The sequence below is a fragment of the Pholcus phalangioides genome, unplaced genomic scaffold, assembly GCF_987345545.1.
Source record: "Pholcus phalangioides strain wild (caught in Gottingen) unplaced genomic scaffold, Ppha-v1.0 ptg000022l_1, whole genome shotgun sequence".
Classification (NCBI taxonomy): domain Eukaryota; kingdom Metazoa; phylum Arthropoda; class Arachnida; order Araneae; family Pholcidae; genus Pholcus; species Pholcus phalangioides.
In genome coordinates, this window is record NW_028301615.1 from 21,588,019 (window position 1) to 21,615,000 (window position 26,982).

Sequence of the window (26,982 nt, forward strand, 5' to 3'; positions counted from 1 at the left end):
ATGTTTGCCTTGGTTATCGTAAGAATACCATTGTTGCATAATTAATGTTATGATTCATTTTTGCCTATGATATTGTTGGAAAACGTTACTGCTTCCATTATTGCAACAAAACCGTTGTTGCCTTTATCAATAAAATTTGACATCATACAAATTTTCATCATCAAAGAAATTTTACATACAGATGCATCGTTATATTACATTGTTGTATTATTGTTCTAATATAAATTCTAGACTGGTATTCATAGAAAACGTGAATATATTGTTATTGGATCTTATGTTATTATTTGTATGATTGATTGCATGGTATAGATCAGCGTTTCTTAACCTTTTTTGCCCGTGGCCCCGCTTTGAAGCATATTTTTTTTCTCGTGGCTCCCCTGTCTTACCCACGTATTGAATTGATTTTTTCAGTGAAATTATACCGAACGAAAATTTTGCAAATAAGATTGGCCTTCAGATCCACTGGCCTAGAATTTATTGATCTCCCCGCTAGTCCGAGCTCTATTCAGGACCGTTTCAACATCATAGGCCCTCCTAGGCAAAATGATGCTATGGTAGTCCCATACTTTGCCGGAAATAAACAGCCTACATATTACCTACTTACTTTCAAAGTTTACTGTACTATACAAAATATCATAAAGTGGGGTCATTTCTTGGCATGAGACCCCCCCCCCCCGGGGGATGACCCTTCACAGGAGTGGGACTGGCAGAGCTGCAGTCCGGGACCTGATATGGTTTTCATCTCATCTTTTAGTTTTTCACACTATAAATTTAATATAGAGGAGGGGGGTCTGTGAAAAATCTAGCCAGGGGCCTGCGCAAAACCCCATCCTAGGGAAACCTGCTGCAAAATGTAGGCGGTGAGGTCCGGTTGGGTCCATGCTCAAAGACGGCCCTGGTTTTGTGGGTGGTTTTGTTGGATTCTGTAAGTGTATAGTCACCATATAGTAATCATATAAAAGCTTTATTTCTTCACACCTTAATTTTTCTTCTCAGCTCTCTGCAGCCCTCCAAACCACCTGTCATGGCTCCTTTCTAAATTTTCTTCCGTGGCTCCCTTGAAGTATCCCAGTACCACTAGGGGGGCCATATGCCCCCCGGTTGAGAACCAATGGTATAGATTCATTATTTTTGGAGCGGTGTATCTATAACTCTTTTGGAATAACGTTTTCTTTGTTTTCGGCACTTGATATAAGTTATTCGATCTAGATGAGGTTCCATTTTGTTTCGTTTCCGACCAATTATTATTTAAGAATGAAAATTTTATTATTCTATAAACATAGTTTTGTGTTATAGTTAGCTTATGACATTGTTTTGTTGATGTTTATTGTGGTGTTTGTTATTCGGGAAGTTATTTTGTTATATATATATATATTATCTAGTTTTTGTATATTTGTTTGATATGCACCTTCCCAAGCAGCGATTCCATATGTTACTATTGAATGTATCCAAGCGTAAAATAAATCTTTTACAAAGTTATTGTCTATTTTGTCTCTTAGGCCGGTATTACAATGTAAAATTTTGATAAAATCCCTTTTATAAAACTTGAAAAGTCTAACCAATAAGGTAATTGGCTACATTCTAGAAAATGCAACCGGTGATATTATTGGCTGCATTTTTCAAGTTTTATAAAAGGGATTTTTATAAAAAATTTTCAGTGTAATACCGGCGTTAGGCCAGCATTACACTATAAAAGTTTGATAAAATTTCGTTCATAAAACTTGAAAAATGCAACCAATAGGCGGATCGGTTGAGTTCGCTCAAATGTAACAGATGTGCTTATTAGTTACATTTTCAAATTTTTATAAGATAATTTTTATAAAACTTTTATAGTGTAATACCGGCCTAAGTCTATATAAAATTGCTGCACATATATTCCTAATTTTTTTATTATTTTTCACACCTTTTTAAATTACCTTCTATAATTATTCCTAAGTAGTTGTATTCATACACTCTTTCAATTCCTTGACAGTTACATTGTAAAATATGTTGACACGGACAATGATCATGAATTTTTATACTTAAATTTGTCAAGGTAATTATGTTTCTTGTTTTTTAGTTTTCTGTATGTTTAGTTTTAGTTTATTTTTCTTAAGCCAAGTACTGGTTTTGAATAGGTTTTCTTCAACTTTTTATTATTAAATTTGTAATTTCATTGTCTTCAACATAAAGTATTGTATTTTCTGCGAATGAGATTAATTTAGCATTCATGTGTTTGTCTTTTTGTATATGTTTGTACCAGTTTGTCATGTTTTTGTTGTTGTTGAATAAAATAATGATAATAATAAGATTCAAATTTCAAAAATGTCACCGCAGAAACTCCTAGAAATTAATGTCGGACACAAAATTTCCTCGTTTTATCCTGAATTTCCAGCAATTTCCTTCTTCCTCAAGTATATGATATATATTTCTTCTTCCGCAATGATATTTTCAGAAAAGATTGATTAGTCACCATTAAGAGAGAGCATAAAAAAACCTCTAGTGGAGAAAGAAGAAGGACCATCATCATCAGCACTTTATTCATGTTTTTACACGTCCTAATGACTTATTCAAGTTGAGAGATAACAACAATATTTGCTCTTTTTTATTCCATTCCTGTCTTTATTCCTTTTTTTTATTCTTTCCTCGACGAGATTCGAAAAGAAAAATATTTACGAATTTATATTTTTATACATTCGAGCGGGAAATTTTTATTTAACTTCCTTTATTTGATGTTTTTTTTTCAGACGGGAAAATTACTCGAGGATATTTACTTTTTTTAAAGTTAGTCTGTGTATATGTAAGTACCGGGTGTTTCGAAAATTGGAAAGCTTCTAAAAACGTCAAATAATCTACAATGACGCTAAAACGAAAGCGGTGCGGGTAATCTTTTTCGGAAAATTATCCAACAAAAAAGAAATCAGTGCTTCTCGTCATTCCGAAAATATCATCGTTTAAAGTAGATATCTTCAACCTTTTGCTAGTCGCGAGCACTGCCTGTACCCATCATCAAAAGAAGAGCACCCTTACAGTAAGTTTGGCTTGAAAATGCGTGAAATCAGAGGATGATTTCAATCCTTGGATGCAATTTGTACAAGGTGTTTAATTGGAACGTTGATCAAGTCTCGAGAGCACGAAATCGAGCATGAGCATCGAGCAGTCCAGGTGCTTCAGGGAGCACCGCGGTGCTCACGAGCAATGGGTCGAAGATGCCTGGTTTAAAGATTAGGAATGTTCAGTATATGGAAAATGTATGTATCAAACGAAGCGAACGTATAGGCATATAGAAAAATGTATGCCCTGTCACAATTTTTACATGCTCCAGGCAATAGTTTTGTCTTCCCCCTCCCCTGGCTCCTACATTCAAACATAATTAACTTGTAACACTACAAAATACGCGTGCATTGCAATCGGCATCGCGTTTTGTAACGGTTCTAGCTCATTAAGGCAAAAAAAAAACCATCATATTGACCGATATTTCAATCTATCATTATTTTTTAAGTGTGCACTACTTGCCAAAAAACTATCAATTATTTTATAAAATCATCAAAATATTGATTTTTTAGACAAAAAAAAAACAATATGGAAAATAGAAAAAATATGGTCAAAATTTTTATACGCGTAAAATTAGGAAATTATATTTAAAGTCAAAGATGTTTGTAAAAGATAGATGACGCTGAAAAACGAAACTAATTTACTTCGACACGCACGAAATCGAAACTTAACTATTGTCGAAAACAGAATGAAATTTGCCCACCACAATAAAATATAATACAAATGTATTAACTGATATTTGACTGCATAAGATTTTTCTATAATTGACTTCAACTATAACAAATTTCATTTTAAAATAATAAGTTACAACGTAAGTTTCTCCAAAAAAACAACTAAAAATAATGTGTGTAATATTTATCAATTCAGAAAAGAAATGTTATAATTCAACTGCAGAGGACGCTAGTAAAAGCATTTTTTTCTTCAGCATGCGCATCTCAACACAATCTTTATTGCTCATCCAATTTCTTCACTGGCACAGAACTGCAATTCTAGTCAAATAAACAATGTACGTGTAGTGTCGAAAGTGCTAACCTGATCACATTTGAGATCATTTTTGTCGCACCGCGGACATTTTCTGTACACGAGGGCTAATTGGACCGAGACCTACAATTTATTGTCGACTCCGAACGGCAGGCTTGTTTTTATACTCATCGAGCGGTTGATGCGCTAACCCCTCGATGGGGGACTCCCTGCGGTAGCAATTTCTTTCTGTGGTCATGTCGCCGTTTCTGTTGTACCCCTGTGTCAGGAAAGTGTTCTGACAAGGGTGAACCGGGTACCGAACTCGCGACGCCTCTAAACATCTTTCGGTTACTTTAGGCATGTATCTTAACGTTTTGGGCAACTGCGCCCGACTAAAGTGTGACCTAGAGAGTTTTTGAGCATGAGTGTGACCAAAATAGGCACAGGTTCAGTAGCGAAGGGGGGGGGGGAGAGGCAAAGTAGGTCATAGAGGTAACCCCGAAGTAGGTAACCTCGAAATCAGGAAAAGAGTAGTCAAGAAATGTAGACTAGAATGGGAGAATGGTGGAAAAATTCGTGCAGCTCGCAGGCGGCAAAACCCTAAGTGCGCGCGCTTCTGCGGGTGACTGGTTTTTGCATCGTGTCAAAAAAAATGCGCCGTTTCACACATCCTTCACAGTGTGCCGATTGTTAAACAGTGTGACTTCTGTGTCCCCACACGGACTACATCTACGTGTGACTTTTCCTTATTCCTACGAATGATGAGGGATCTGAGATGGAAGCGTTTTGCCATCGCTTTTTGGATAAGGTGCAAACAAAAACGATGGAGTCCGGCGTCACAACAGAAGAATTCAAAAAAATGTCTCCACAATGGAAGAAAAGACTCGCCAAGTGTATTACCTCTAATGGAGAGTACAGGGTGATTATTATTAAAGTTCCCTTACTCTGAATAGTTTTTCCTCACAAACGACTCATCCGAACACAGCCAAATTTCAAATATATCTTAATGAGACCATGGGAGGGAAATTCATGAAATAAAAAAATAGTTAAATTTTTAACCACCAGGTGAAAATAGGCTCTATTTATTGAATTTTCCTTTTTCCCATTGTCGATGAAGGGTATATACCACGTTTCAATGGAATGCATCCACCAGAACGGATGCAATAGGGGTCTGAGTAGTTTCCGTTTTGTGACACTGCTGAGACCAAGACGTTGGTATAGTGACACTACTCCGATCTATGTCGCGCCCGTTCTGGTAGACGTATTCCATTGAAACATGATATGTACCATCGTTTTTGAAACATTTCGTCCCATCGCCCCCTTCCCCCCTTCTTCATGAAATTTTTCTTCTCATCGACCCCCAATCCATAGGATCCTATACTAAACTCAGAGCTTCTACCGACCCCCTGGACCCTTACATCACCCCAGAAGGTCGATATTACCCATTTTGAGAAACACTGGTATATACGCTATATGGACGATGTGAAAGTGTAAAATGCCATAGAAAATAAAATCGCCCCTTGTTTACCCTGGTGGTCAAAAATTGAACTATTTTTTATTGCACAAATCTCTGTTCCATGTTCTCATTAAGATATCCTGAAAATTTACCTGTGTTCGGATGAGTAATTTGAGAGGTGACAACTATTAAACGTAAGGGAATTTAAATACAATCACCATGTACTTCCAAGGGAAGTGAGGAATTTAAAAAAATTGAATAAACAAATTTTAAAAACTAAATTCCGGTTACTTTTGGGCACCCCCTCGTACGCATTTCAAACCCCCTGTATAACGGTCATCCCCGTACTCTTTTCTCGTCCGAAAAAGAGGGGTTTCACTGTACTGCAAAATCAATTTTATTCTGATTTTCTCGATAATGATATCATCTCATATAACAGACATATCACATGTCCATTTCCATCCCAGAAAAAGAACAAAACGGGATAAATTACGGGGCGATTCATGTTCCTGTGCTGCATATTGGAAACGAATATGACTTTTGATCTTTTTTCACTTAATTTCGCAATAATATTACTCAAAATGGAGGGGAAACTGTAAAGACAAAATACGGAAAAAAGTAGAAATGGACGGACTTTTCCTGGGCTCTTGTTATATCGTGAGAGCGATTAAGTGCAATCGAAGTCATTGATTCTCGGGAAATGGTCACGAAATATCGTCGTTTGTTTCCACAGGGCGTAGAAAATGGCCGCGTTTTGCTCCATAGGAGACGATGACCTTATCCTTAGCGTACATGGGACCTCTCTCTCTCTCTCAAAATCAATCGATAAATATTATTTTTGCAGGAAATACATGTCACCGAAAATGTGATAAATTCCGGTTACTATGCGTAATAACCGGTTATTACGAATAATCGCTGACCATTTCGGTAAGTTTGATGAATTATCCTGAATTTATCACTTTTACCGGCAATTATGTATGTTACACAAGCGACGGTGGTAAATTTCGTAAGTGTTGAAAAACATTATACTTTTTACCGGTGATTACGCATAATGCCCAAGCGTCGTTGGTAAATTTGATGAATGCTAAAAAAATTATCACTTTTACCGGAAGTTATGCATAAATTCCAAACGTCGTTAGCAAATTCCATAAATGCTAAAAACTATCACTTTTACTGGTGATTATGAATAAGACTCGAGCGCGGTTGGTATATGTGATAGATGCTAAAAAAAAATATCACTTTTACTGGTGATTATGCATAATACCCAAGCGCCGTTGGTAAATTTGATAAATGATAAAAAATTATCCCTTAATACCAATTAACAGTGATTACACGAATTTCACCAAGCACCCCCGAAATAACTCCTGCAATTAATTCCTATTCGACGAATTCTGAAATTGGACCTCGCTATAACGAACACCTATGCAACAAATTTTACGATCGTATCCCCAATATAACACATTCTCATTTAACAAATTTTACGATTGCATCGCGATATAATGGTCTGTAATTTAACAACTTTTATTATCGCAGCCCAGTATAATGGTTACTGATTTAACAAGTATTATGATTGTTCCCTGATGTAATGAACTCTTATTTAACAAATTCTTCGACTCCTTGCATTTTCACAAGTTTTTCCTGCATGTGTTATGTAAGTTATAATCACCGTTAAAAGGGATAATTCTTTTTAGCATCTTATCTTTTTAGTATAATATCTTTTTTAGTATTTATCACATTTACCAACGATGGTAATTATGTAAGTTAATACATAATTACCATCGGTGTGTATTATGTAAGTTATAATCACTAAAAAAGGGGTAACTTTTTTAGTTTTCATCATATTTAACAACGACGCTTGGGTATTATGCATAATCACCGGTAAAAGGGATAAAATTATCAAGCTTACCTCCTCCTAAACCAAATCATAACCCACCGCTCTGTCTCAAAGATATATCAAACTTACTTTTTTCTTTCTTTTAAACCAAACACAACTCAGGTCTATCGCCATGGGCAATTTACTACCTAGTAAGTTGTGCCGGAAATGTAAGTGTGTGTACCTAATAGTCTGAGTGCGTATCTCCTGTTATCCACGTTCAGTGCACCATCTCCTGTTCAGTGCGCCATCTATATTTCCGAAGTGAAGTGAGTGAAGTATAATTGAATATTTGTACCGTTTTGTGGGTCTGTTGCTCTCTCAAACTTACTGAGACGACTGATGTACCAGACAAGACCCGGACTCTATCCCTTGAGGGATATAAGCCCTTTACCCGACTGGGTTGAGTCTTGCTGAGGAGGGTCGGATGACCGGGGCGGATCCCCACGGGATCTTCTCCCATGACTGTCCGCCGAGACCCCCGACAACCCACTGTAACCCCTAATTTATCCCAGCAGTCTACCGATGTTCTGCAACCTCCGTTGTTCCTGAAAGTCCCCCCCCCTCCTCCGAATACCCTACCTCGGCCATATGCACCCCCAGCGGCCTTGTCGCAACGTTCTTCAGGTTGTTTTATTCAAAACAGATTGAAGACAGTACATGACAGGACATATTATATACAGTGTGGTGTGGGCAAGGCAATATGGAAAATCATGTGCAATATCATGTCACTACGGGCATGGAACAGAGAATAGAAGCAAATATTGCGCCCAGAGCAGGAGTATAAACGATGCAGGCACTGTGCAAAAATATAAAAACTGTACAGGTATGTGCCGGTGTGGGTTACAGGCATGATGCGGGCTCAATTTATCTGTAGGACAACTTGCATTAGACGACTTGCTGAGACGACTGTAAGTCCAGACATGGTCCACACCCTGTCCCAAGCGGGATGTAAGCGTTTTACACCGAGGGGTGGGATCACGCTGTGCTGAGACGACTGAATTTGATCATTTTTGTCGCACCACGGTCATTTTCTGCACACGAGGGCTAATTAGACCGGGACCTACAATTTATTGCCGATTCCGAACGGCAGGCTTGTTTCTTATACTCATCCAGAGGTCGGTACGCTAACCCCTCGATGGGGGCCCCCTGCGGTACCAATTTTTTGCTGCGGTCAAGTCGCCGTTTTTGTTGTACCCCTGTGTCAGGAAAGTTTTCTGACAAGGACGAACCGGGTATCGAACTCGCGACACCTCTAAACATCCTTCGGTACTTTAGGCGAGTATCTCATCGACCTGGGCTACCGCGCCCTGCTGCTGAGACGACTGGCGATTATACATAATAACCGGTTATTATGAACAATAACCGAATTATTACATTTACCGCAACACACGCATCAAAAGAAAGTGATAATCAATTATAAGATACCATTCAGAAAATTTAAAAAAAAACAACAAATTTACATTTTCCTGTCAAAATCAGTTCAGATCTTCGGATCATTTTTCACGTTAAGGTAAAGAGAAAAACATTCTCCGGTAACTTATGAGACAATTATTCTCCAACAAAAATCGGATACCAGAAATTTTTGGTTTTGTTTTTAAAGATAAAGGTATATTTTATATGTGTATATATATATATATATAATTTTTGTTCGCTATCATCATCGTCTCGTATTGCAAAACATTTGACTCGAAGCAATTTGTGTGAATGGAATAACGCCCCCCGGAACGTTTGCTAGAGGTGGGGGGGGGGCGGGAGGGGAGCCGCCGCGACCGCCATCGGCTGCCGAATCTTTCTCCGGAATCTCTATGCAATTTCCGGAAAATCCTGGAATAATTTCCGCTAGTGTTGGGTGGTCCTCTGTCTCTCTCTCTCTTCTACTAACACCGGAGAGTACAACTATTTTATTTTTTTGGATAATAGAATAAAAGCTGGAAACGAGCGAAGAAACGGCTTCTGTTTATCTTCGAATGAGGCTTTTCTTTTGGGTTATTATGATCGGATAAGATCACACAATAAACGTATGAATGCAAAAACAGTTCTTTTTCGAGGGTTTTGGCTGTTCCCCTTTTACTGATGCATTGAATCGAAAATACACCGTGATTTAGAGCTCAGCGCTTCAGAACTCATTGGCGAAACTTAAGGGAGTGATAGAAGACAAGCAACCTTCGACATGCAATCTGCGGTCTTAACTCAAGCGCTGAAGCTCTCTAGACTCCGCAGTCATCGAACTCTCCTAGTGGCGTGTTGGTAAGATGCTCGTCTACCACCGTGAAGGTTGCCATCACGGTCCCAGGTTGAAACCCGAGGGAGGATATAGGTAAGATATCCCCTAACGAGTTTCAGGCGACCACTGATAGATAACGCCTTCATTTCCAACCCATCAATTGCAATATGGTGATATGACCATAGCTGGTGTTTGGTGAAGTGGTAGTCATTGAACGCCAAAGTGCTTCAGAACTCATTGGTGTAACTTTAGGGAGTGCTAGAAGACAAGCAAAAACTTCGCCCATACGATGCATGGAATTGACTCGAGCGCTGGACGGCGCAGTCATTGAGCACCAAAAGCGCTGGTTTTCCCACTTGTTGTCATTACTATCGTGGATTGTTATTGTCATTGCGCCTGATCGAGAGACCTTTGGATATTGGTTTTGATGGAGATGCTCTGGACCTCCCCTCTTCAGGGAGGGGGGGGGGACGAAGAACTTACGTTGCTTCTTGCGACAGAGCCTGGGTGTCTTGCGGTATCTCCAGTTCTCCAATCCAGGATTGCAGAGATTGATCTGATTAATTAAAATTTAATTCGTAATAAGAAAATAGAAAGTACCTCACTCTTGGATGAGGGTAGGGGGGGGGGCTTCAGATAGAACGGGGGGCTACAAGAAAAAAAAAAGTGATCCACGGGGGGCCATGAGCTGAAAAAGGTTAAGAAACACTGTTTCAGAGAGAAATACATGCGATATTCAGAGGCGTGGCTGGATGGATCTCAGTCCGCAACACTCGTCCTCTATAACGTTAGAAGTTCCTCAGGAATATTAACGTGAGGGCACGTTTGGTTTTATAAGGATGAACATCTTCGAAACAAGGTTATTATGAGGGATGAATTGGTTATATAGCCAGAGCTCCATATTTGAAGCCGATATACTCCAGCGGGTAGTTTAAAATCTCCCAAACGAGAGCCATGTAAGAGAAATGAACTACTTTGGAACAAAAGAGGCTGCTACAAGACTCATGAACTGTCTCATTAAAAGTATAGTAACTCGCTACGAGACGATCATATATCGTATAAGTTTCTTAGGTGTCATATTTTTACCTTGCAATTGCCAAGTCCCACCTGACATTCTTGGATATCATAAGCATTTTTCACAGTCCTGATACGATACCTCCACTTTTGTTAATTGCCGTCCGTCCTACATTCTGTATCTCTGTCGAGAACCATTAAATTCTGCCCATTTTATAAGAAGTTACATCCATAATCCTCTATTTCGAGAAATTCGATAAAATAGTTAGTTCATTATTTTTCGTTTCGAGGACGCAAGTGAAATCCTGACCAGACAAAATGCGCTGCGCAGTAATACTACCATCATGTCTCATAAATTCGTAAGTAGTTTAAAAATTTATAAAAATTGAAGGAACTGGTTGAATTCGGTTTGCGAAAAAGTCATTCTCACACGAAGGAGAAAATTTAGTTAATATTTCCATCGATAGGGAGCACTGCAAGAAAACAAATCGCAGACTTCTAAAAATTTAAAACGTTTCTTCATCTCTTCTGCGTCTGAAAAGTAAAGCTTCAGCCGGAGAATCGTGGCTGAAATAAAACAACTTCACGAATGTTACTTTATCCACCAATGCCAACATCGCAATGAAAACCTTATGTGAGCACCAATAACAGGAAAATTTGATTTTCCTGTTATATAACAGGAAAAAGTGTATGATTTGCATATTTACAGTGATTTGTTTCCGTGTAGTACTCTCTATCGACAAAAATTTGAACTAAAATTTTTCTTTACCAAAAAAAAAAGCCCAATCCCCCCCGCGTGAATAACATTTTTTTCAAACCGCATTCAAATATATAAATTCCTTCAATTTTTATGAATTTTTAAGGCAACTGAGAGAGAGAGAGAGAAAGAAGACACTTTTTTGAAAACACAGTGATTTTCCCAAAACAAGTGAGGTTTGAATAAAAGTACTGCATGAAATAAATAAATCCAGTGAAATTTCTGAAATACCTCCAAAATTTTTGAGAAATTCTGAATTATGTCCTCAAAATTGGATCATTTTCAGTACTTACGCCAAACATTGTACACTAAAAACCACACCATTTACTTGAATAATTTTGATCATGTATGTTTCTGTGACTGTTGTCTTTGCAATGAACTAAAAGTTTTGATACATAAGATATTCTCTGAGATATGGCAGTTTTCGTGAAACAATACGTGAATTTTCACACAAAAAAATTCAATTTTTTTTTTCATTCAAACAGTTGTAAAGTATTGAATTCTAAACATATGGCCAAGATCTTAGTTCACTGAACAGCTAACGTTATCAGGAACACTGTTGAATAATTTCATGAGAATATCTTGCATAGTGTTTGAGAAATTAGGTTTCGCGTGAAATAAAGTAACAAAAAAATGAATCCCCTCAAAAAACGCGTTTGAAAAATGTTTGTTGCCTACAAAACCATTGTTCCAGAAGATTTGAATCAACCATAACTTTGTTGCTACTTATTGTGCATGTGCAAGAACAAAATAGTTTTGGATTGTGTGTAAAACATTCTTCCAAATGAATTTATAAAACCATTTTCGACAATTTTCGAAAAAATCGTCATTTGACCGTAGTCAGCCTTAAACTATTTACGAATTCATGAGGCACCATGTATTTCTGATCACTAAGATTGTTTCATTTGAATTGAAATTCTCAAAAAATAATGATTATTCCTTTTCTAAGACATGAAACTTCCATTGTCTTCGCGAGGAAATCTTTCACGAACATCAAACCCGTCTGATCTGCATATTAATTGGAGCTTGCAGAGCCGACTAACGATACGAGAATTGAAATATCTAGAGAACTCCGGTTCTTTTCGCTACTTAGACTTCCATCGATTAGTGATTCATTCCATCTTAAGGGAGATAACTGTAGCCCCCGGTCGTCGAATGAATGCAGTTTTATGGATGACTTCCTTTTTCCTGAGTGTCCGGCGAGTCCAGCCATTACGGGATGTGCGTCCAGCGTATTTTTCCGATCAGAATTCGCCATCAATTATGCACCTGCTTTGCCATGAAACACTGAATACTCGAGTGAAAGGCCAACTCAATTGCTTTTCTAGTACTTAATACTCTAAAACTGATACTCAGTCATTAATATGGATAAAGAATACCTGATTTTCGCGTTGAAAACTAAAATGTTGTATACGATACGGGGCACGTCAATAGCACAATTTTTTTTAAATGTAAAGCAGGCTGACCATATTTTCTAAGAGAAAATACGGGAAATCACACCGATTATATCAACAAAAATGATGGCAAAAGTTAGCAGTTGCCAATTGCAACCAAAAACCACTGAAAAATGGGAAATCATCACTGGCAGGAAACGATGCGCTAATGGAAATTGCAGTGGATTAAAATCTTAAACGTGAGGAAAAAAGGTGTTTGAATTTTTTTTTTGGCACTTTCACCATCTTCCATTATATTATGACAACTATGAATATATAGACACATTTGTAATTACAATAATATAATTAATAAGTTGGGAAAATATTGTTAATTTTCTTTGGTTCCATCTAAAGTATGAAAATTCAAGTAAGTTTCGTTCAAAACATAAGGGATAAAGGGGCCATTTTTTATTAAAAAATCGGAACAGTTAATATTGCGGGAGTGTTCCAGAAATTCATTTTTCTCACCTGTTCACTCACTTGCTCATCTGCTGACTCACTCATTTGATAGCCTGCTCACTAACTCCCTGACTCACTTGATTACTCCACTCTCGCTAATACTCCCCCTCTCTCTCTTTCATTCACTCGCTCACTACCAATTTCTCCGTGAATTGTTTTGTCGGTGAATTTTCCCAGAGGTAAATTTGCATGTCGGGGAATTACGTGACGCTGGATTTTTCCAGAAGTGCTCACTCACTTGCTCATCTGCTGACTCACTCATTTGATAGCCTGCTCACTAACTCCCTGACTCACTTGATCACTCCACTCTCGCTAATACTCCCCTTCTCTCTCTCTTTCATTCACTCGTTCACTACCAATTTCTCCGTGAATTGTTTTGTCGGTGAATTTTTCCCAGCGGTAAATTTGCATGTCGGTGAATTACGTGACGCCGGATTTTTCCAGATGTGCTCACTCACTCATCTGCTGACTCGATAGCCTGCTCACTAACTCCCTGACTCACTTGATTACTCCACTCTCGCTAATACTCCCCCTCTCTCTCTTTCATTCACTCGCTCACTACCAATTTCTCCGTGAATTGTTTTGTCGGTGAATTTTCCCAGAGGTAAATTTGCATGTCGGGGAATTACGTGACGCTGGATTTTTCCAGAAGTGCTCACTCACTTGCTCATCTGCTGACTCACTCATTTGATAGCCTGCTCACTAACTCCCTGACTCACTTGATCACTCCACTCTCGCTAATACTCCCCTTCTCTCTCTCTTTCATTCACTCGCTCACTACCAATTTCTCCGTGAATTGTTTTGTCGGTGAATTTTCCCAGCGGTAAATTTGCATGTCGGTGAATTACGTGACGCTGGATTTTTCTAGATGTGCTCACTCACTTGCTCATCTGCTGACTCGATAGCCTGCTCACTAACTCCCTGACTCACTTGATCACTCCACTCTCGCTAATACTCCCCTTCTCTCTCTCTTTCATTCACTCGCTCACTACCAATTTCTCCGTGAATTGTTTTGTCGGTGAATTTTCCCAGCGGTAAATTTGCATGTCGGTGAATTACGTGACGCTGGATTTTTCTAGATGTGCTCACTCACTTGCTCATCTGCTGACTCGATAGCCTGCTCACTAACTCCCTGACTCACTTGATCACTCCACTCTCGCTAATACTCCCCTTCTCTCTCTCTTTCATTCACTCGCTCACTACCAATTTCTCCGTGAATTGTTTTGTCGGTGAATTTTCCCAGCGGTAAATTTGCATGTCGGTGAATTACGTGACGCTGGATTTTTCCAGATGTGCTCACTCACTCATCTGCTGACTCGATAGCCTGCTCACTAACTCCCGGACTCACTTGATCACTCCACTCTCGCTAATACTCCCCTTCTCTCTCTCTTTCATTCACTCGCTCACTACCAATTTCTCCGTGAATTGTTTTGTCGGTGAATTTTCCCAGCGGTAAATTTGCATGTCGGTGAATTACGTGACGCTGGATTTTTCTAGATGTGCTCACTCACTTGCTCATCTGCTGACTCGATAGCCTGCTCACTAACTCCCTGACTCACTTGATCACTCCACTCTCGCTAATACTCCCCTTCTCTCTCTCTTTCATTCACTCGCTCACTACCAATTTCTGCGTGAATTGTTTTGTCGGTGAATTTTCCCAGCGGTAAATTTGCATGTCGGTGAATTACGTGACGCTGGATTTTTCTAGATGTGCTCACTCACTTGCTCATCTGCTGACTCGATAGCCTGCTCACTAACTCCCTGACTCACTTGATCACTCCACTCTCGCTAATACTCCCCTTCTCTCTCTCTTTCATTCACTCGTTCACTACCAATTTCTCCGTGAATTGTTTTGTCGGTGAATTTTCCCAGCGGTAAATTTGCATGTCGGTGAATTACGTGACGCTGGATTTTTCCAGATGTGCTCACTCACTCATCTGCTGACTCGATAGCCTGCTCACTAACTCCCTGACTCACTTGATCACTCCACTCTCGCTAATACTCCCCTTCTCTCTCTCTTTCATTCACTCGCTCACTACCAATTTCTGCGTGAATTGTTTTGTCGGTGAATTTTCCCAGCGGTAAATTTGCATGTCGGTGAATTACGTGACGCTGGATTTTTCTAGATGTGCTCACTCACTTGCTCATCTGCTGACTCGATAGCCTGCTCACTAACTCCCTGACTCACTTGATCACTCCACTCTCGCTAATACTCCCCTTCTCTCTCTCTTTCATTCACTCGTTCACTACCAATTTCTCCGTGAATTGTTTTGTCGGTGAATTTTTCCCAGCGGTAAATTTGCATGTCGGTGAATTACGTGACGCTGGATTTTTCCAGAAGTGAATCTTCCTTTTGGTGTGCGGGCAACTTCATTGGTATGAAAACGTGTCGCGGCTGTTGTTCTGGAACAACACCGTCGCAGTCACTAAACTGATCTGTAAATGTTTCAAGGGTCGTTTAAGTGCTCTGCAACTGTGCCGCGAGTCACTCAAGCAATCTGTAAAAATGACGCGAACCACTTAAATTGTCTTGCAATGTGCCGCAGGCCACCTACGTGGTCTATAATAGTGCAGCGGGCCACTTGAGTGTTCTAGAACTGTGCTGCTGGTCACTTGAATGATGTGGAAATGTGACACGGGTTATTTCAGTGATCTAGAAGCATGTCACGGGTCACTTAAGTGATCTGAAAAAGTGCCGCGGGCCACTTAAGTGCTCGGAAGCTGTGTCGCTGGTCAGTTGAGTGACGTGGAAATGCGTCCAATGTCTAACAGCACCCACCGCGGATCACTCAAGTGATCTGGTAATGTGCATCTTTGCCCATTTTTTGAAAAGTTAGGTTCAACGTCATAGGCCACATTAGATGACTCGGTTCTTTCAGCGCTGTTGACTTAAATTCCGTGTTAGCATGTGTTATACCGTGTTTTTCCTTTTCTTTCAAACCTAGCAGAACTCAGGTCTATCACCATCTGTGGCCCACCTAGGGAATTGTGCGGGAAGTGTAACTGTGTGTGTGTGTACCTAACAAGTCTGCGTGCGTATGAAGTGTTGTGTTTGATTTTTCAGTGCCGCCATCTATATTTCAGAAGTGAAGTGAGTGACGTGTTATGATCGAATTACATTTGTGCTGTTTGTAGGTCTGTTGCTCTCTGTGGCGAGACTTTTTTTAAAGGGGAGAATCGGCTCGCATTCGCGCCTTGAAGCTGGGAATCACAGAAAACCAACTTCAGCCGACCACCACTGTGGCCACTCGATCACCGCAGCGGCGTTAGCATATGCTGAACATAAAAGTCATTTACAACCCTAGTCTCAATCGCAAAAATTATTTGTCTTAACGTGTCATCACCCTCTCATTTCAGCGCTACAGCTATGAGGTGAGGCGCCCCGTATACACACACACAGTAACACAAGTACAAACACAAAGTCTACAACAGGCAAATTACCCACCAAGGTGGCTAATGTTGGGGGGGGGGGGGAAAGTGGCTGACAGAGACAAATCTCAAGGTGTCCAACACCTGAAGGTTCAACCACCTTTACATTATTACCTCCTGATGCTTATAATATTCTGGTTGTGAAGTCGAACGGACGACACGTACAACACACGACTGAGTCTTAAATAACTAAACAGGTAACGTTTTACCGACCCTACACAGTACCCAACTCAACAGCATCTAAGAACAATTTTCATGCCATTAAAATCGTATTATTTCAAATAACATTCATTAGAAAAGAGCTTGGCGATACTGTCCAACGCCCTTTGCGAGAGGTAGGATCACCTTCGGTAGAAGGTAGGTAGGTAGGATCGATAATGATTGATATATCGAGGTGGGGCAACTATCAATTACTACTTTTTTTTTCTTTCTTGTCTCCTACCATTGCCCCTTTTTCTTTCCCTCTCTCTCTCTTTCTCCTTCTGACCCATGTATAAATACCATAAGTCAAGGACTGTGTCCTCAATGAAACTATTTTTATGGAGGGGGAGAACGGCAAGATATACACCAATTTTTATGGTGCGTATGGTGCATGGGTTATGCGAGGAAACATATTTCAGGAGGACTTGGAAGTCAAATACTGTCGAGATGTGCTTTGGAGATGGACAGACTTGATTAAATTCCCAAAGTGCTGGGCGGGATATGCTTCCCGAGCCACCCTTCCCTTCCATCGCGTCTGTTCCGAATCGCATTCTTCCCGAAAATGGAAGTTCATTCATGGGGGGAAAAAAAAGGAAAATATAAAAGAAAAAAAAATGGCTCCATGTTAAGTAATGATCTCCTTGGAAAGGCATTGAATGATGGTATGGGTTAATATTATGGATTATGATTGGGGGCCCCGTCTTTTTCTTGCTAAAAAGCAATAAAATGTTTTTCGGTTGAAGACTTTGAAAAAGGAATGTTCTAAAAACCACTTTTTTATATTCGATATAATCACGCGTTCTTAGATTATGGGGGGCAGAAATAATATGGGCGGCTGCGAAGATTTATGACTTGCCGAACCAACCGTCCACAAGAACACCATACGAGAATAAATATCGAAGCCCTACGCCCCCTCAAGGAGTGTAGATACCAATAGTGATTTCAAATCCGAGATGTTCATAATTGGAAATTTCTTTAATTTTATAAAATTTTTTACTCTAATACAAAAACAAACAATACGAGTTGTTTTTAAAAAGACTCTTTAACTTTAAAATGATATAATTTTAAAATGATAATACATGAAAATATGAAACAAGTGGTGAATTTGATGATCAGACATAGTTTTTTATACACAATAGTTTGCAAAGTTAGCGGCAATTTTAACTAATAGATGGCGCTGCAGTGGATATTTTCTGTGGTAGGAATTTGCCGCTGTGGTGGTCGAGTGGTTATAGTGACGGACTCTCGATGCGAGGATCCGGGTTCGAACCCCACAGTGGTGGTCGGCTGAAGTTGGTTTTCTGTGGTTCCCAACTTCAAGGCGCGAATGCGAGCCGATCTCCCCGTTAAAAAGTCTCGCCACCGAGAGCAGCAGGCCTACAACGTTACAAATATTCAATCATTACACTTCACTCACAATTTGAAGTATAGATGACAGCACTGAAATATCATACGCAACACTAGCTACACACTCAGACTGTTAGGTGCACGCACTTTGTTCCAGACTCTGCCACGAAGCTGGGCTGGAAGAGATCTCGGCAACGGGATAAGTCCGGTGGCAGAGACCCTGGCGTTCATTCATTCATGTGGTAGGAATTTGAGGTTTATTTGTTTACATACAATAAGCGCAGTATCAGCTTGAACAGTATCGATCTGCGAGTATCCATTTCAGCAGGGAAATGGCAAATTAAGATTAGCTTTAAATTCTACTATTTGCGTGTGCCATGTCATAGTTTTTGGACAAGGTGAGCATTTCGAATCCTCTGTAATGGGGGATTTGATCCGTGCTTGCGTTGGGCAATTTCACCCGCTGTTCAAAAAAATTGCACGAAGACTGTGGTGCCATCATTAGCCAAAGTTGTTATTAAGTCTACGAACAAAAGTATTACAAATTTCAAACCTGCTCATTGGACGTACCACTGGTTTCATCTTTCTATCTATCAGAATACAAAAAATGGCTCCATGGGGTTAAGTAATGATCCTTGGAAAGGCATTGAATAATGGGATTGGTTAATATTACGAATTATGATTGGTTGATCTTTTGCTGAAAGCATTAAAAAAATGCTATATTATAGGGGGCAGTAAGATATTATGGGTGGCAACTTGTGGAGAACGGGCACATGGAGTTTTTGTTCCCCGTTCTCGTGATTGAGGTGATTCAAGTTGTGAAGCTTGCGGTTCAAACCGTAAACGAAAAAATCATGCGAGAATAAATATCAAGCGCGTTACCTGATACGCGTCCCCGCGAAGACTGTAAAAGGATCGGTTTACGAAAACTTTGCTCCAGATATATTTCGTCCGCGACATTTCGCCTGTCCTGACTGCATGAGTGACCAAATGAGTGTCCAATTGAATGATCGTATGAGCGACCAACTGAGTGACGGATTGAGTGACCGTATGAATGACCATGTGAGTGACCGTATGAATGGCCAAGTGAGCGACCGTATGAGTGACCATGTGAGTGACCGTATGAATGACCAAGTGAGCGACCGCATGAGTGTCCAAGTGAATAACCACATTGGTCATAAGTGAGTGGGTTAGTGTCCAAGCGAGTGACCACATGGGTGATTAAGTGGGTGAGCAACTGCGGGAGTGACCAAAAGATTGGCTGCATGAGCGAGCATGTGAGTGACCACAGGAGTGACCACATTGGTGATCAAACAGGTGAGTGACCACAGGAATGACCAAGTGATTGGCCACATGAGTGAGCGACCACAGGAGTGATCACATTGGTGATCAAGTAGGTAAATGACCACATTGGTGATCAAATAGGTGAGTGGCCACAGGAGTGACCATATTGGTGATCAAATAGGTGAGTGGCCACAGGAGTGACCATATTGATGATCAAATAGGTGAGTGACCACAGGAGTGACCAAGTTATTGGCCACATGAGTGAGCGACCACGGGAGTGACCAAATTGGTGATCAAATAGGTGAGTGACCACAAGAGCGACCACATTGGTGATCAAATAGATGAGTGACCACAAGAGCGACCACATCGGTGATCAAATAGGTGAGTTACCACATTCATGATCAAATAGATGAGTGACCACAAGAGCGACCACATTGGTGATCAAATAGGTGAGTGACCCCAGGAGTGACCAAGTGATTGGCCGCGTGAGTGAGTGAGCGTGCGAACCGTTGGATATTCACTCACATGATTACTCACACGGTCACTCACTTGGTCACTCATTCACACGGGCACCTACCCACATATATGGTCGCTAACACTGCTACTCACCCAATCGCTTGGCCACTCTCACAGTCAGACACTTTCCTGGTCGCTCACTCGGTCACTCAAACGTTCGGGGCAGGCGAAATGTCGGGAACGAAATTCCCAGACCCCGATTCAAAATCACCCTCTGTCAGCAAGAGATTCTGAATCATACTACGTATACCACACATTTTTCTCCGCGAAACTACGAACGTTTGGAAAAAGCCATCGCCGAACGATCCTCCGTCCTTTCTTTTTACAAAACTGTCCTCGTATCATTTCACCTTTTAAAAAATAATATCGATAATTTTAATTTATCGAATCATTCAAGTTTTTACCGCTCGATTGATTGATCGAATTCTTCCCTCCTCATCACATTCAAGTGATTGCAGCGGAAACTTTTGTTACAGTCACGTCTTCGAGAGCTTCTTGAAGTCGCTCGAAAGATTGAAATAACCATCAAAACAGGGCGGAGTGAAGTCCTTGCCTACTTCATTGATTGAAAATATTGAGAAATGACAAAATTGTTTTCGAAAATCAAATAAAAGCCATTATCTTAATTGGAGAAAGAGATAATTCGGAATGTCTCTTGATTTTTGGGTTGGAGGAAAAAATCAATCCTGACTTTTTATTATCGGGAATTCCTCGAAGATTTGGGTCCGGGAACCGAAATATCGAATGGATACATTCGTTTAGAATTGATTTTGACCCTGTAAAAATGACGAGTGAATCGAAAATTGTTAATTGCCGTAAACTGGCGGTGACTTGGTGACTTGCAGGGAGTGTGACTTGGATACATACTCGAATTTCTCATTTTAGATAACGCCACAGCCACCGTGAATGGAATGGGTATCCGGAAATTTTTCGGCTCCGACATTTCCCCTGTCTTGAACGTATGAGTGAGTGACCAAGTAAGTGACTGGCTGAGTGAATGACCAAAGTGATTGTGCGTGTGAGTGAGGGTATGAGTGATCAAGAGCGCCTGACCGTATGAGATTTCCGTAAATTAGATGAAATAGAGCGGTGATTTCATGTCCAAAGGAGTGACCGTATGGGGTATTAATCTCTCATACAGTCGCATACTATCACTCTACTACGTTCACCCAACCAATCACTTGTTCACTCATACTGTCACTCACCCCTTCAATTGGTCACTCATACTATTACATATCCACTTGGTCAGTCACAGTCATTCACCCTCCCCCCCCCCCCACACTTGGTCAGTTTTGCGGTCACTCACCACTTACTTGATCAGTTTTACGGCCGTTCACTTCATCACTAACCTATTCACTTCTTCACTTACACGGTCAGGGAAGGCGAAATTTTCCGGGGGCGCAAATCTATCGTGGACGATACGTGCCAGGGGTGAAATTTCCGTAGACCAGATGAAATAGAGCGGTGATTCCTCGTCCAGACGCAAGAGGGAGCCTCCATGATTAAAACTGGTGCCTATAAATCTCTCATAATTATTCCCCCCTTTCCCCCACCCCAGCCTACTTTTACCATAACCTGTGTTTTAAGGTTTCATGCAAACATTGCAAAACTTTGTTCACAGTACTGAGTGGGCACATCTTATAGAGTCTTGATAGAAGTTTGCTTTGGTAAGGGGCCATTCAAGTATTATAAAAGCAGATTTTTTTCCATTTTTGACCCCCCCCCCCTCATCCCCTTGTCAGCAAAAGTCAGCAAAACACTGACCCCCCCCCTTGTCAGCAAAATTTCGTCAGCAGCTTAGAATATTTCATATCTTCAAAAAGGGGTGGTTGATGACGTAAGCAACCTACAAACCCCACTCCCCCTCTGTCATCAAAAGTCAGCAATCCGAAACCCCCTCGATGCTGACGTAATACTTGAATGCCCCGGAAGTATACAGTGAAGCCTCTCGATTACTGACACCCATGGGACCAACAATTTTGTCCGCTTACGGGGAGTGTCCATTAATGGGGTGGGGGAGGTACGATGTCCAGTGGAACCTCATTTACACGACATTGTTATCAGTCGCAATTGGTTTCTATCTGTAAAACAAGTGATACGCATCGGTGGTTATGCGATCGTCTCGATAAACGGGTAACTTCAGTGATCTAGAAACATGCCACGGGTCACTTAAGTGTTCTGAAAAAGTGCCGCGGGCCACTTAAGTGCTCGGAAGCTGTGTTGCTCTCTTTAGTTATTCACGTGCTCGCACACTGTTTGATCGCTCGCATACTTGCATAGCTCTAGGCGACTCTTTTGGTCACTCATTCTGACGTGTTTCTTTGCTTTATAGGTTACTCTTTTGATCATTTACACGTTTGCTCGTACACTATTTCGGTTTTTTCTGTTATTTTTTCTGAATGCGCACCAGATCACTCTTTTGTCATTCACATGCTTGCAAGCGCTCAAATTAGTCGCTGTCCTAGACCCTCGCTCTGCAGGTCACTCTTTTGTTCATTCACATGCTTGCTCACACTCTGAGTCACACACTGAAAGGCCAGTCGTGGTCCAGGCTCTGTCCCTGGTGGGATGTAAGCCACATTTACCCGGAAGGGTTGGGCCACGCTTGGGAGTGAGTCACACACTGACCCAGTCCCTTCCTGTCTCGGCAGAGACAGATTTATTTAGACTTCTCCCATTCCACTAATTTTCTTTCAAGTTACAGCACAGGGGGACCGTATAAAAATTTAGATTTTTTTTCTTTTTTTGTTACACACTGTATTTTCGCTCTCAAAACTGGAACAGGGCAATTTTTGAACGCCTTTTGAGAATTTTTGAAAATTGGAATCATATCTCTACGACGGATGGTGGATAAGATAAAGGCCGTGCTAGCACTTACGGGACACCCTGTATGTATATATATAGTGGGGGAAACTATTTATGAAAAAAAAAGGTTAAATCATAAGGGGCCGTTCAAGTATTACGTCATCATCGATGGGGGGGGGGGTTTCCGATTTACTGACTTTTGATGACAAGGGGAGGGGGGGGGGGTTGGGTAATGCTTACGTCATCAACCACCCTTTATGAAAATATGAAATATTTTTAATGGCATCTTACTCGGTGCGCCAAAACCAAGAAAAACCTTTCGATATTTTGTGGGCACTTGAAGTGACATCCCCCCCCTATTGATAAGGGCCCTACAGAGAGCCACTTTAGTCATCTCTAAATTTTTCCAAGTGATCTGGAAATGTGTCCGGGCTGCTTAAGTGCTCTGAAACTGTGCCACGCATCACTCAAGTGATCCGTAATTATATGCCACGGATCACTTAAATAATCTGAGACTATGCCGCGGGTGGCATGAGTGATGTAGAACCGAACCGCAATGGGGGGGGGGCACTTAAGTGCTTTAAAATTACGTCACATGTCACTCAAGGGATCTCTAAATGTGTTACGGATCACTTAAGTGTTATGGAACTGTGTCCCGGGTCATTTAAGTGATCTGAAAATGTGCCGCGAGCCGATTCAATTTTCTGGAATTCTACCACGGGTCACATAAGCGATCTGTAAATTTACCGCTTACATCATTTTTACAAAATTAGGTTTGAGGAGGGCAGGCCTCATCAGATAACCCCCAGGGCTATATTTGGTCCGCGGGCCAAGGGCCTTTATGCAATTTATCATTTTATGGCTTAAAGCAGTGTTTCTTAACCTTTTTTTGCCCGTGGCCCCTTTTGAACCATATTTTTTTTCTCGTGGCCCCCCGTCTTACCCAGAGTTTACGACCCTCATCTAGAAGCAAGATCCTTTATACGTATTGAATTGATTTTTTTCAGTGAATTTATACTGATCGAAAATTTTGCAAATAAGATTGGCCTCCAGATCACTGGCCTAGAATTTATTGAGCTCTCCGCTAGTCCGAGTTCTATTCAGGGCCGTCTCAACATCATGGACCCCCCTAGGCAAAGTGATGCTATGGTAGTCCCATAGTTAGCTGGAAATAAGCAGCCTACATATTTCCTACTTATTTTCAAAATTTATTGTACTATACAAAATATCATAAGGTGGGATCCACTTATGGACATGAGACCTCCGGGCATGACCCCTCACAAGAGTGGGACTGACAGAACTGCAGCCCGGGGCCTGATATGGTTTTCGTAATTCTTTGTTTTTCACACTATAATTTAATATAGAGGAGGGGTCTGTGCAAAATGTAGCCGAGGGCCTGCAAAAAAACCCATCCTAGGGATCCTGCAAGTGAATAGTCACCTTCATTTTTCTTCTCAGCTCTCTGCAGCCCTCCAAACCACCTGTCATAGCCCCTTTCCCCATTTTCTTCTGCGCCCCCCCCCCTGAAGTATCCCAGTACCACTAGGAGGGCCATATGCCCCCCGGTTGAGAACCACTGGCTTAGAGGGTAGGTCGCAATTAATTTATTAAAGATAAATTTTGAGTTCATAGCCTTCAAATAACATTGAAATTAACAGAAACCGATTGTAATAACATAAAAAGGTGATTTGATTTCTTCCGAAATTTGAATTAAAAAAATAATTTTTGATCGCGGGGGGGGGGGCACGAGCCCCCTCCTATGTCTCCCCCCCCCGTGTACGTCTCTGATCCCACCAATATGAGTTACGATTCAGAGGGGCAGAGCTGATGACGAAATTTTGCTGACAAGGTTGGGGAGGGCGTCAGAGTTTTGCTGACGGGGGCGGGTCAAAATGGCAAAAACATTTGTTTACGTAATACTTGAACGGCCCCTAAGGTACAAAATAATGTCCAAAATGTTGAAGGTGTTCGTTAAAGGAAAAAAAAAAAAGAGTATGATTGCGTACCTTCTTGTGGAAGCGAGGTCACCTCTTTCCACCGCCACCAGGAACCTTTTCTCTTCTAGGGTCAGCTGACCCTCCCTGGCCGGTCTGTGGTTCTCCATACCGGCCGGTAACTTGCCTCGAACCTGAGGACTCATGATGATGATGATTCTGCGGATGCTTCCACTGCTGCAGAATCACTTTCCGTACAAATGAAAACAGTGAGTAAACCGTCGTTGACCGCCACGTGGCACGTCGTCACATAGCGAGACGTGAGACGATGGACCTTTGAAATATCATCCATGTTTTTTTTTCGTTTTTGTTTTTTTGCTTTGTTTTGTTTCCTTTCCTTTCCTTTCCTGTGTACTCCTTTTTTTTTCCGGGAAAAATGTTCTCCTGAAAGGAAAAAAAAAAAGAGAAAAACGTAAGTATTTTTTCCGAAAACTAAAAAAAAAATTACGTAGTTTTCATAAAGGAATAGAAATATGTTGGAATATCTGTAATGAAACCATGCAGGCATTTTCTTCGATGTCTTGTTCATATTTATGTTCTGGTGAATCCGGTTACTATGCATAATAACCGGAATATTACACATTATTATCCCCTATCGTCTCGGTAAGTTTGATAAATTTATCACTTTTACCGGGGATTATACATAATACCAGAGTACATTTGGTAAATTTGATAAATAACAAAAAAAATATATATATATATGCACTTTCCACCGGCAATTATGTATAATATCCAAACGTCGTTGTTAAGTTTTGTAAATGTGAGAAAAAATATCACTTTTACCCGTGATTATACATAATTTGATTGATTTGGTATGATTTGATAAGTACTTGAAATTTCTCGCTTTTGAAGGTGATTATGCAAAATACCCTGGTGAAGTGGTTGCCAAACTGTGAGTCGCGATTCCCTTTGGGGGCGGCGCATCGATGAGCTGGGGGTTCACGAAAGATTTCCCAAGATATAAACGTCCTAAAATAAATGCATTTTCTTCTTTCGCAACGTAAATAAATACTGTACATGTCAGTAATAAAAACGCACCTTAATTCTTAGCTGTTAGTGTAAGTAGAAGGCTGAGTATTGTCAGTTAAATTACACTGACACTACTCCGACCTTTGTAGCGCTCGTCGATGCATTTCATTTACACTCTGTATATACATTATTTGGAGCTTTGGACCAAAAACTGCGACTGAAAGCACCACTGTTCACCTGGTGGTCAAGAATTGAACTATTTTTTATTCAATATTCCTTTTACTCATGTCATATATATCGTATATACCAAATTTCATCGAAATAGTACCACCATCAGAATGGGCGCTACATTATGTCTCAGTGGTGTCAGTTGACTCATAACCACCCTGTATATGTATATTTCTAAAATATGGAATGTGGTTTAAAAGGTTTCCTAGGGCACACATACACACATTGAATATTATTTGCATGGATATTATTCGAAGAATTTCTTACAATAAACACCAAGGCTGTTCTAGAAGACGAATGTTGTTTCAAGGGTGAAACTGGAAGCGTCCGAATGCGACATCCCATGACATCTGCATCACTCGCAACAGATTTAATGAAACTTTGGTGACTGCATCAAAAACACATAAAACTTAGAACGACGTATGTATTCTCGGAGGCACATTTATGATTTTGCCGCCTGCGGGCTGCACGAATTTTACCGCCCTTCTCCTATTTTAGTCTAATTTTCTTCACCGCTCTTTCCTCGAATTCACCACCCTATGCTATAATTCGCTTGGTCTCCCACCACTCCTGCAAGTACACCTGTGTCTCTAAGTCACTGTCATGCTCACAGTCTCTAAATCATTTTCATATTCTCATGCTCACACACACTCACTCAGTCACGCTCTCTCTCACTCATTCACGTGCTTACACACTGTTTGATCGCTTTCATACTTGCACAGCTCTAGGCCACTCGTTTGGTCACCAACTGCATGTTTCTTTGCTTTATAGGTTACTCTTTTGATCATTTACACGTTTGCTCATACGCTATTTCAGTTTTCTTCTGTTATTTTTTCTGCATGCGCTCCAGATCACTCTTTTGTCATTCACATGCTTGCAAGCGCTCTAGTCAGTCACTGTCCTAGTCCCTCCTTCTGCAAGTCACTCTTTTATCATTCACATGCTTGCAAGCGCTCTAGTCAGTCACTGTCCTAGCCCCTCGCTCTGCAGGTCA

General features: G+C 40.7%; 1 protein-coding gene across 1 annotated transcript in view; it reads right to left on the reverse strand.

The window, feature by feature from the left end:
- LOC149069996 (transient receptor potential-gamma protein-like) overlaps positions 1 to 26,982 on the reverse strand; it is a 226,365-nt gene that overhangs the window by 62,803 nt on the left and 136,580 nt on the right. The window contains exon 2 of the mRNA XM_089249484.1: positions 24,804 to 25,175. Coding sequence (XP_089105610.1) covers positions 24,804 to 24,937 — 134 coding nt within the window. The 5' untranslated portion in view covers positions 24,938 to 25,175. The remainder of the gene's footprint in view (positions 1 to 24,803; positions 25,176 to 26,982) is intronic.